The following is an 11763-nucleotide window of genomic DNA, read 5'->3' as shown; positions in this document are numbered from 1 at the left end:
CGGCAGTGTATGCACACGCACAGCTGATTCATAACTAAGCCGAACAAACAGCTGTTTATTTACTTCGGCGTTGATTACAAGAGGAAAATGGATGACGTCGCCAGCGCGCAAAGCGAAAATGAAAATTTGCGTAAAATTCGTAATCGTTTGATGAAATGGGAGTCCCAGAACGATCCACTGGCAGCGCTAAGCGCACAGCAGGAGGAACATTTGGAGGTGCTCAGCAATTTGTGGAACGACGACGAAACGATGGTAAGCTGCAAACCCATTAGACACGCAGGCCAAAACAAATGTATGGGTATTGACTTTTTTACTTATTCGCTGACAGGTGACATCGGGGTACACGCGCACCGAAGTGTACACCCCAGTGGAGGATAAGACCGAAGTGGAAAAGCAGCTACCCCCAGATGGGCTGCAGAATATGAGTGATTTTCTGCTCTGGTTTGTGAACGTCAACGCGGAGATCGAGCTACGTGGCGATGCAAACTATCACAAGTATTTGCAGCAGCTGCAGCAACGCAAGGCGGAATGTGCTCACATGCTCGAGCAAATCTCTGTGGCCATGGATAGACTGAGTGCGTTGAGCTCTGAGTACGAATTTGTCTCGCAAAAAACCAGCGCGCTGAACATGGCCAGCGAGCAGTTGATTGACGAACAGCAGAAGCTCCAAGAACTCAGCAATGAAATTCAGCGACGTTTGCATTTCTTCAGCCAAGTGGAGCTGCTCAATCAGCGCCTGCAAAGTCCCACTTTGTCCGTGGCGAGCGAAGCTTTCCGAGAATGCCTCAACAAAATTGATGAATGCCTGAATTATCTAGCAGAGCATGTAAGTAGACTCCTCTCCTAGTTTATTTGACCAACCAATAATTGTGATTTGTTGCAGCCTAATTTCAAGGATGCAACTGCCTTCAATGTAAAGTATAAGCAATGCCTGGGCAAGGCTACGGCTCTGGTGCGTAACTATGTTGTAAATGTCATTAATCAAGCGACGGAGGCGACTTTACATCCACGCAATAACAGCAACGATGCCTCGCTACAAGCACCCGATGCTGCGTTCGCCCTTTACTATGGCAAATATCAAACAGCTGCCGCTAAAGTGAAGCGTGTAGCACAGCTTATCGAGTCACGGTTGGAGAACAGCAACAACAGCGAGTATAACCAGCTAATGACAGATTTGCAGCAGCATTATTTGGCACAGCGTGCGAGTGTGATGTCACCAGCTGTCAACCAATCTATACAAAATGTAAAGAGCGCACACAAGGGCGATCATTGTTCGCTAACGCGCAGCGCATGTGCATTTCTCGTTCACGTCTGCCAGGATGAGCAGCGTTTGTATTATCAGTTCTTTGGCACGGGCGCAACGCATCTAACGTGAGTTCAACTAGCAATAATAATTCAATTCACTCACTTGAATATGCATTTTCTTGTCTGCAGCGTTTATTTGGAGGGTTTGTGCACCATTCTCTATGATACCTTGCGTCCTTTTATTATCCACATCAATCACTTGGAAACACTTGCAGAAATCTGCTCCATCTTGCGTATTGAAATGCTTGAGGAGCATGTGCAACAGAATCGTAAGTGATGACTGAATTTTTCTTTAATTTTTCATTGTTCTATATACACATACAGCCAGTGGACTGGAAGCCTTTGCTACCATAGCTCATCAGCTGCTGCAGGATGTGCAGGAGCGTTTGGTATTCCGTGCACATTTGTATTTGCAGTCCGATATACAAAACTATAATCCATCAACGGGTGATTTGGCCTATCCAGAAAAGCTGGAAATGATGGAGGTACGTCTTCCGAAGCTTTAACCTGTTCGATCTTTATATATTTATTACTTTATCAACAGAGCATTGCCTTGTCGTTGCAAGAGCCAGTTCAGCTGCGTCGCTCGGATTCGCGTGCCTCCATGATGTCTAGTGAAGCGGAGAGCGTGGACACCGCCTACAAAGTCAAGCAAATGAGTAAGCTCTCAATATCTCGTTAAAATCAGAGATTGACTTTGATATAATTTCTAGACTCGCCCGCTGATTTGCATGGCATGTGGTATCCAACGGTGAGACGCACATTAGTCTGCCTCTCGCGTTTGTATCGCTGCGTGGATCGTCCGATCTTCCAGGGTTTATCTCAAGAAGCACTCAAACTTTGCATACAGAGCGTGTCGCAGGCAGCGGCTAAAATCTCAGCAGCCAAAACACCGATTGACGGCGAGCTCTTTGAAATTAAACACTTGCTTATATTGCGCGAACAAATCGCCCCGTTCCGTGTGGATTTTACCATTAAGGAAACCTCGTTGGACTTTAGCAAAGTGAAGACGGCAGCCTTCGGATTGCTGCAAAAGCGTAAGCAGCTCTTCTCCATGGGCAGCAACAACGCGCTGCTTGAATTTTTGCTCGAGGGCACGCCACAGATCAAGGAGCATTTGCTAGACTCGCGCAAAGAAGTGGACCGACAACTAAAGACGGTTTGTGAGCTGTATATCAAAGATGCGGTACATATGCTTGTGGGTCCGCTCATCACATTCTTGGACAAGGCCCAGGCACTGCTGGCAACGAATTCCACAACTCCGGAGGCCACAGCGGGCAAAATCAATTATGTGCTGCGACAAAGTAGCTGGGCGAGTCCACAGCAAATCAGTAGCATTATCCAGGAGGCACAGCGTCTGATCAAGTCCAAGTTGGCGGTGCTGCAGCGTGCGATGCAGCTATATCTGAGCAATCGTGATACAGAGTTTATAATTTTTAGACCTATACGAGTAAGTCGTATGAGGATTAGAACAGGAATAAATTAACAATACCCAAATCTTCCCTTGCAGAACAACATCATTCAAGCGTTTGTGAAACTGGAGCAATTGCTGACCACAAATGGTTATTCGGCTGATGACATGATTATCACAAGCTGTCCCTCTGCCGAACAGGTTTCCATTTTACTGTCAAGTGCCAGCATTTTAGCCGCCGAAGGCGTGGCAAGCTTTGCAGCGGCAGCACGAAAGATAAGCACATCATCATCTGTGGACGGAGCCGCTACTGCTCGTAAGCTGAGCACGATATCCAACAAGGCGGAGCAATCACAAGCTGTAGTTATAGAGGAGCCGGAGGTTGAGCCAGCGGAGACAGATGCTAAGCAGAACATAGTTCCAGAACAACCAGCGAATGTTTCTGTAGAACAAGTCGTTAATGAGGAGCAAGTCACGATGACTAGCACCGATTAGTATGCAATATATATAGTCTCTATGTAACCCTAACCTTACCCTTACCTATGTATGTATTTATAAAACTAAGGCATTTCAACATGTATATTACACTTTATTCTTCCCAACTAGAGCTAATCAATCGAGCCGGTTTCTACAACCAAGTTAATCGACATTTGAAGCCGGCTCGATTTTGAATTATTTTTGCTAAGAGCAGCCTTAAGCATGCAGAGAATGTGACGAAGTCAACGTAAATTACCAACATTAAATATTAATTACAAACAATGTGAATTAGTTTATCTAGACATCTAACAAAGGGCAGCGCATATTGGCTGCTGGTCAAGTGATGGATATGTTTCCGTTGCGAATTTTGAGACTAAGATAGGAGGCATTTATCCTTTTCATTTGCTTGCTGTGGGTCGCGTCCACCCACAGTCGTAGCGCGTTGTGTAGAGACTGAGGACGTTGCTGCTCCGTTCCGGTTGGCTCCAGATGCGTCATCTTGTTCCATAATTGATAAAGCCAGAGCATGTGCCAGGGCCTCGTCCTCAGTCTAGCAAATCATTGATTTAGGTTAAATATTAATATCGAGATCTGTTCGAGTTATATTCGTACGGACTTACCATATTTCCTTGAATATTTTGTACTTGGGTGCGCTGTGCAACAGACGCAGTGGCTGCAGGCACTGGCCTGGCTTTGGTATTTGCTTGGGCTTTGCTTTGGAGTCGCCTTTCAGCTGCCTGCGCTGCCTTTGCGCGCGTATCGGAGAATATTTTGAAAACGCCTTGTGATGTGCTCGCTGAAGCAGAGTCCAAAGCTGAGGTAGTAGAGGTTGGCTTGCAGTCATGGTCGCTTGTGTGGCGATGACGTAGGCAAAAGTTTAATTTGCATTGCGAGCACTGAACTGGTATTAGCTCCTTGCGTTTGCAGCCTTTCGCATGGCACCGATTCGTGTAAATTTTTTTGCTATCCGATTTGCATTGCTTATCTATGTGCTGGCTGACCGTTATGTCAGGCTCCACGCCCGGAGCCGTGGGCACAGGCTCTCCGCACAGCGGACAGATGGGAACTTGGAAATTCTTTTTGTGGGCCCCTGGGCACTTGTGACGTTCGTAGTTATAGTGGGTGGCACAAAACACCTTGTCGCATGAGTCACACTTAACAGGCAGGAAGTCTACCATAAAAACAATTGTGTTTACATTAGTTTAATTAAAAGGCTGCTAATTCCCAATACGTCATACATACCTAATCTGTTGCATGTGGGTTCGTTGCAGTGTTGACCCAAATGTGGAAACTCCATAATTACGTACTACGTTCGTTGTTTGGTTGTTGGTAATAGAGTAAATGCTGTAGCTGGTTTGTGACTGCTTTTTATTAAAAACCTAAAATTAAGTGAAAATTCCAGAACGGGCTCGACACAATGACTACACAATATTAATACTGCGATTTCACCATTCGCTATCAACAGCGTTTATTTGCCATTCGCAATGTATCGATTGCATATGAACTTATCGTTATCGATATTGACTATCTAATTTAGCACTGACAGTTAAAAAGCAAACTTAGCTGGCACAAATATTTGGATACATACATACATATTTACAAATTTATTCATTTAAATTTTATGTAGCGTTGTCATGTTACAAAAGGATTCCAGAATATACATATACATATATATAATAACCAACAACAATGATGGGACTATTCGTTTCCCAACTCAATCACTTAATTACATTTTTGTATTTGCTTCATGCATTCATTTAATAACTGCCTTCATTGAAGTTAATTTTTGTTAATTTGTTTTATATAATACCGAATATAAATTGAGAATATTTTCGCGCTTTGCGACATGTAGACTACGCCAAACGTCTATAATAAACATTTTTTAAATTTGTATACATTTACAAAAATAAAAGCAATAGTTGCAATAATAATAATAATTACTGTGTGAGAATAAAAATAATATACTTATACGTGTGTGTGTTTGAATGCATCGGTAGTAAAAGTTCAACTTTATCTGCACGAGGAATTTAAAGAGTTAGGATATACCCAACGGCAACAGCAGCAGCAGCGGCAACTTTTAACTCCAACCCTTTCTCGATCTCCACAATTTTGGTCCCGCGCACACGCTTAAATAATTCATTAATTACATATATTCAGCTAAATGCCGCATTGCTGTTTAGTGCAACCTTTCTGAAATGCATCGCATGATTTGAATTAAAAGTTAAACGATTTCTCTGGCAAATGGAGCGAATGCTTCCCAGTAGCTGATTATCTGTGTACAATAAAATAGCATTACCTTTAGTATTAATATATAAATATATAGATTTATATCTATAAATTTACCTGTTGCTGATGAGCCATTTGAACTTCGATGTATTTTATAATGTTAGCCTTGAAGTCTTTCACTCTACTTAGCTCAAAGCGTTCCATTTCTCGCTTTATTTCGGCCGAAATATCATCGAATTGCTGCTGACAGCGTTGGACTTTCCCTTGCCACTGAGATAAATGAGATAATTCTTGTATTATACGTGTGTAAATGACATCAAATTAAATGTCAAACCTCTTCGACTTCCTGTTGGGCCTGATCTAGTTTATCAGCACGATTAGCCAGCTCAAATCGTCCACGATTCTCACGTCGCTTCGACAGCTGCATTTGAGCGTATTGCCAGTTCTGAAACGCTTTAACACGCTCATGGAAAATGCACTTAATCGCACCGAATAGACCTAAATAGTCTTTGACGAACTCGGCCAGTATATAAAAATCTGAATTTGCCTGCTCGGAGCGTAACAGTTCTATCTTTTCTTCCACATCGGCGAGATTGGAGAGCGCACGCGACAGACCTGTGTGCTCCTCACAGGTGCTCAGCATAGCTGCCGATTTAGCCACCAGGCCAGTCAGTACGGACAGCTCTCGACGTGAGGAGACGAGAGACTTTAATGCTGAAGAAAGCTTTTGCAGATTTGAATCCAAGTGCTCAACTTCGGTTATCTTGTCATCGAACCATGGATCATTCTCATCCATTTTGTACGTAATCTTGTTAACTGTTTCGCCGACTTTATTAAATAGTCGTATGACTCCAGCGCCGCTTAAAGCAGACGTATTCACCGCACGCGGCAACTCCTGGTCGCTCTCCAAGAAATTGATGAAATCCAAATCGACGCGCAGGACTGGATGTTGGGCTGTACGTTGGACGAATCGTTCTAGTGCTGCACGTCGTATCTCGATCCATTCCTGATTAATCGGTGTGCCCGGCTCAGTTTGTTGTGGACTCATTTTAACCTTGGTGCTGCCTATGATATTCTTTGATGGTGCCGGTGGTATGATGCGACCCATACGTAAATACTTGTTGACCAACAGATCATGGATACCTAAGAAATCACTAAAACGGCGCAAAGTACTAAATTCATTGCGCTTGAATTTTGGAATGTTTGTTTTCGTGGTCACCCTAAACGAATAAATTGCAGTTAAATGAGTGAAACGAGATAAGCCATGTGTGACTCACTTGTAGGCCAAATAGGAGCTCATGCCATCGCCAACCTTCTGCGGATCTGATATGACAATTTGAATGAAATAATCACCATCGTCTGTCAGCACTTCCTCTAAATTACTCGCAGAAATGCGACGCTGCTCGAATTACATACAAATAAATATATATAATTAGCTTACACTAGAGATGAACTGCACTGCGATAAGTCGCAGTCGCCTGCCTAATCGCATAGAGGGGCGTCAGCGAGACTTTCTGTGACGTTGTCACAAATCAAACAAAGCACGCGAACATTGTAAGCAGAAGATAAAACAGCTCCGACGCCGCCCTACTCGCGACCTATCAAAATTATGCTTAATTGAATAAATATTTGTTCGCTGCTTGCTTACATGCACTTCGCTCGGCGTCATTGCCGATACGAATAAATCATTTTCTTGCTCCAATGTTACGCTGCCCGGTGCTGGGACCTCCTCTTCGTCAGATGCACCGGATACTGAACCATTGTTGATGTCCACATCGGCAAATTCTCGATTGTGCTCAGGTGTTGTCGCAGTGTCGACTTCCATTGTGCAACGGCTCTCAATAAATGTTAATCAAATGCGTTGCGCTAACCGTGGCTCTAATTGTAATTATTGGAATTTTTATGTCGCCCTGCTCGATAGCCGCAAGACAATGGCTTTGACAATATTATCGATATCTGAAGTGCAGTGCAAAGCGTGACCAGCGTGTAAAAAAGCTTTGGAAAATATACCGACAGCTTAAAATACTGTAGTTTGCATGTATTTATTTGTGTTTAGTATATACAAATATATAGCTTATTAAACCTTTTGATTAGCAGAAATCCAGGATATAAACGAGGACACCTGAACATAGACAGATGGTGAATTGGCCTGTCCACATGGCATCTTGCCCCAGGATACAATGCCAATCAACACATTTCCTTGCACCAAAGGACCGCCTGAATCCGAGGTGCATATGCTAACTCCTCCAGTCAAAGGTCCCGTGCATATATTAGTACTATGCACATCCTTAGCCAAAGCTTTTTCGCAGGACGCGATGGGTATAATAGGAATATTTGCTGCCACTTGCAATACGCTGGGGTACGAAGGTGAACTTGTCTTCGAGGTGCTTCCCCAGCCATAAAGATTCGCAGTACCAGTTGGTACTACTCCGGATTTGGGAAGATTTACAGGTTGGACAGCAGAGGTCCAGGTGAATGCAGTAGGCGTATAAACCAGACCAATATCATAAGGGACCGCTCCACCCGTATACAGATCGTTGATGACAAATTTGGTAATGCTCCGTTTCTGTGTAGTTGAGGCAGTTCCTTGAACCGCATTGCTGCCAGCCACCAAAATGCTGCCAAGGACCTGGGCACGATTCATCAAACAGTGAGCAGCCGTAACCAACCAGTGAGTATTTAAGATGCTGGCAGCGCAGTAGTGAGTGCCTTGATACTGCATGGAAACCGCATAGGGAGCGCTGTTCACTGGGGCCGCAACGCCACCCACAACACGTCCATTAGGAGTCAGGTCACCCGCGGTGGATCGGACAACAGCTGCCGATATTTGGCATAAGCCAAAGAACAGGCAACAGGCAATTAAAAATAAGCTCGTGGCTTTCTGACCTTTCAGCAACATGGTTTCCGAGGAACTGTTTACATTTGTCTTTATCAAGCGCCGTTTAAATTAAAAACGAGATACGATTTAAACACAGCGTAGGTAATGATAAGAAATTTCAATTTGCGCTTTCATAAAATAGATAAGCGTTTTATTTAATTGGAAGGGTGGTAATATTAATTATTATAACTATCTAGCAGTAATAGTGAAAACAATTTATAGCCTTTTAACAAATTTAAGTGGAAATATGCCTACTTAGACTCAAGATTTAATTATTTAACTAAAAAAAAGCATGCCAAATTCAGAAATCAATAATTAATTTTAACACTGTAACAAGACAATATTAATAAATGATAACACGGAGGATATTGAGTTATTATAAATCTAAATAAACGATGCTTAAGTAAAATATCGAAAAAAGTGCAATTCAAGTAGTTTCATAGAATTTATATACATATATATATTGATAAGCAGAAGTATAGTTAGACTTAAGTCAAATATCTCAAGTGGATCGCTAACACACTTTTAATTTATTGATAAGCCTTAACAGAAAGGGTTTCAGCAACATTTGTGGAACTTTGATAACATCATCAGCAAAACAATTTTGTTTTAAAATTCTTGTCCGTTAGCGCCGCACTCTGGCAGCTTAGTATTTTGTATGCATCATGTTTTCGGTATTTTTGCGTACTCTGCATTTTTCACAACTGACTGTAAAATGAATGTATCGATATAGTATATCGATAGCCATCTCTACAACTGACTCAGATAGACTTGCTGGCTGACTTTTCTACGAAAATTTTGTTAATACTATTACGTTAATAATTGAGCTTAGTGCTAAGCATAATCAGATTAAAAAGTGCGTGTATCGATATATCTATATGCATAATATACAAAGTGCAACGTGTATAATAGAAGCCGCATAAGTAACACGCCCCAATAGCAAAACAATAGGTGGGCGAGAGAGCGAGAGTGTGTGAACGAGAGAGAGGCGAGGAGAGGTCAGCAAACTCGCAATTAAGAAAAAGTCGACACGTACAAGAGTTGAAATAGTAGAAGCAGCAGAAGCAGCTGAAACCGAAACCGAAATCAAAAACACAAATAAGTAAACATGTCATCCGGCGACTTTGGCAACCCGTTGCGCAAATTCAAATTGGTGTTCCTTGGCGAGCAGAGTGTGGGCAAAACGTCGCTGATTACACGGTTCATGTATGACAGCTTCGACAACACCTACCAGGCGACAATTGGTATTGATTTTCTATCCAAAACGATGTACCTGGAGGATCGGACAGTGCGACTGCAATTGTGGGATACAGCCGGTCAGGAGCGTTTCCGTTCGCTAATACCCTCCTATATACGCGACTCGACAGTCGCCGTTGTTGTCTATGATATCACGAATACAAACTCATTCCATCAGACCTCAAAATGGATCGATGATGTTCGTACGGAGCGGGGCAGTGACGTCATTATCATGCTCGTTGGCAACAAAACGGATCTGTCCGACAAACGTCAGGTGTCCACCGAGGAGGGTGAGCGCAAGGCGAAAGATCTAAATGTGATGTTCATCGAAACCAGCGCCAAGGCCGGTTACAACGTGAAACAATTGTTTAGACGTGTGGCAGCGGCGCTGCCTGGCATGGATTCATCGGAGAATAAACCTTCCGAAGATATGCAAGAGGTTGTGCTTAAGGACTCGCCCAATGAGACTAAGGATCCCGAGGGAGGCTGCGCCTGCTAGAACTGGCCCATTACCCAAACCAATCCTCGATCCAGCAACCACGTTCACAACCACCAGCCTCCATTTACCCGCACACAGAACTCCGCTACGACCTCGACAACCTTCACACCTTGATACATACTGGCACAACCAAGTGTGTAGACTAGGTGTATGTGGGCAACGGGCTTTAAAACCAACACCAAGAACAATGATGATGATGATGATGATGATGATGAATATGCTTAAACAAGATTGAGACAAAATAAACGAAAACATAACCAGGCTATAAACATGAGTTGCACACACACAAAAAACACACGATTTTATGTTTAAGTTTATTTATATTTATACGAAGGAAGAAAGAAGTTAATAACTTAATGAAACAACGTATAAAACGAAAATGATAGCAAAACATAAAAATAGACTAAACAATTAATTTAACGCAATCGGCTAAATATGTACGTTAAATCGAATTGCATTGCAATATAAGTAAGCGCCTAGTCCTAATATCCAAGCTGAAATGATTGAGTTAGGCTATGTTCAGACGTGCCTCGGCCGAGGCCTTAACAAGCGTTCAGCATAATTAAACTAGTTTATTGTAAAATGTAGCCTCAACTTAATGACTAAGGATAACTACAGTGTTCGCTCGCAAAGTAAATTATTTCATTTGCTATCAAACAATATGACAAAATGTAAAAAACAATAATTGTAATCAAATGAAATTAATTTCAAATCGGAGCGTTATAGAATTCGCTTGTTGACAACGACAGGGGTCGCTCGTTAAATTGAAATTAATTTAAAAATCAAAAATATTCGAAAAGGCAGAAGAATATATCAGATCAAGGACTTAGAATACTTTGCAAAAGCATCTCGCTTCACTGATAAGAAAATGAGGTTTTGATTATCTTTATAGCTGAGCAGCTTTTATAGATTTCATTATATCTAACATATACTACACCATACTATAGTATGATATCATCTATATGTAGATCTTATATATATATACTATGTTATATATATACATGTATATTATACTATAGCCTAACTGGCACGTGTGAACATAGCTTAACCCACTCTCCCTCTCTCTTTCTCTATCTTCTCATAACTTGTACTTACAGAAAAAACTAAGAAAAAATTATAGAGAAAAGAGAATGACAAAGAAAAAGAAAAAGAGAAAAGCAAACAAACTTTTGACACACACGCAAAGAACATTCCAAAGTAGTGTGCTGGTTGCCCTTGCTTCCTCCTCCCCTCCCTGAACGACAGATACCATTGAGAGCCAGCTTGTGTTCAAGCCGAAACTCCGCTCGCCCCTGCCTTAACGGATCGTCAACGCCCTCCCTCCCATCCGCTGCAGAACCATGGTCCCATTTATGACTAAGCTCCCGTTTTGTTTGCGGCTTCTGTTTGTGTTTCAAGACCTATATATTTGTTTGTTTTTGTTTATTTTTATTTTGGGATCGGCGCAGAACTTGGCATCTTATGAATAAATATATATGTATTTTTATGAAACAGGCAGTGTAAACAATTAACAATTTATAAAACAATATTAACAATTTTTGCTTCGATTAGCGAGAAAGAATTTTGTGCATTTTTTACGCAACAAGCAAAAGCTTACAAAATTGATATAAAAACAAAAAAAAGGAAAAAAAAAATACGAAACGCAATTTTTAATAAATCAAATTATGAAAAACTAAACATAATAAGTATTAGCAATAAATTAAAACAAAAAAAACTAAAGCTTATTTTTTT

General features: G+C 41.7%; 5 protein-coding genes across 5 annotated transcripts; 2 read left to right on the top strand and 3 right to left on the bottom strand.

Annotated features, from left to right (window-relative positions):
• The first annotated feature begins 34 nt into the window (after nucleotides 1–34).
• Nucleotides 35–3475, top strand: Cog3 (conserved oligomeric Golgi complex subunit 3). Its single transcript, XM_030386532.2, has 8 exons — nucleotides 35–252; nucleotides 329–826; nucleotides 884–1371; nucleotides 1435–1574; nucleotides 1630–1790; nucleotides 1850–1964; nucleotides 2019–2755; nucleotides 2816–3475. Exons 1-8 carry the CDS (start codon nucleotides 88–90, stop codon nucleotides 3209–3211), a joined length of 2700 nt encoding a protein of 899 aa, XP_030242392.1. The 5' UTR covers nucleotides 35–87; the 3' UTR covers nucleotides 3212–3475.
• Nucleotides 3285–4655, bottom strand: LOC108649313 (AN1-type zinc finger protein 2A). The gene is made up of 3 exons (XM_030386543.2): nucleotides 4436–4655; nucleotides 3814–4364; nucleotides 3285–3743 (listed from the first exon to the last, which is right to left on the bottom strand). The coding sequence occupies exons 1-3, from the start codon at nucleotides 4488–4490 to the stop codon at nucleotides 3567–3569; spliced, it is 783 nt and encodes a 260-aa protein (XP_030242403.1). The 5' UTR covers nucleotides 4491–4655; the 3' UTR covers nucleotides 3285–3566.
• A 331-nt stretch (nucleotides 4656–4986) lies between these two features.
• On the bottom strand, nucleotides 4987–7381 carry Snx1 (sorting nexin 1). Its single transcript, XM_030386539.2, has 5 exons — nucleotides 7068–7381; nucleotides 6697–6818; nucleotides 5754–6639; nucleotides 5537–5689; nucleotides 4987–5465 (listed from the first exon to the last, which is right to left on the bottom strand). Exons 1-5 carry the CDS (start codon nucleotides 7242–7244, stop codon nucleotides 5415–5417), a joined length of 1389 nt encoding a protein of 462 aa, XP_030242399.1. The 5' UTR covers nucleotides 7245–7381; the 3' UTR covers nucleotides 4987–5414.
• Nucleotides 7382–7442: 61 nt separating this feature from the next.
• On the bottom strand, nucleotides 7443–8535 carry Phae1 (Phaedra 1). Its single transcript, XM_030386542.2, has one exon. It carries the CDS (start codon nucleotides 8316–8318, stop codon nucleotides 7497–7499), a length of 822 nt encoding a protein of 273 aa, XP_030242402.1. The 5' UTR covers nucleotides 8319–8535; the 3' UTR covers nucleotides 7443–7496.
• Nucleotides 8536–9008: 473 nt separating this feature from the next.
• Nucleotides 9009–10744, top strand: Rab6 (RAS oncogene family member Rab6). The gene has a single exon (XM_030386544.2). The coding sequence runs from the start codon at nucleotides 9406–9408 to the stop codon at nucleotides 10030–10032; it is 627 nt and encodes a 208-aa protein (XP_030242404.1). The 5' UTR covers nucleotides 9009–9405; the 3' UTR covers nucleotides 10033–10744.
• Nucleotides 10745–11763: the final 1019 nt, after the last annotated feature.

Source organism: Drosophila navojoa, chromosome 3 (genome assembly GCF_054131105.1).
Source record: "Drosophila navojoa isolate 15081-1374.11 chromosome 3, UAZ_NAV_1.0, whole genome shotgun sequence".
In the NCBI taxonomy this organism is placed as follows: domain Eukaryota; kingdom Metazoa; phylum Arthropoda; class Insecta; order Diptera; family Drosophilidae; genus Drosophila; species Drosophila navojoa.
The sequence above is the reverse complement of the archived record's forward strand: the minus strand, read 5'-3'. Positions and strand labels throughout refer to the sequence as shown.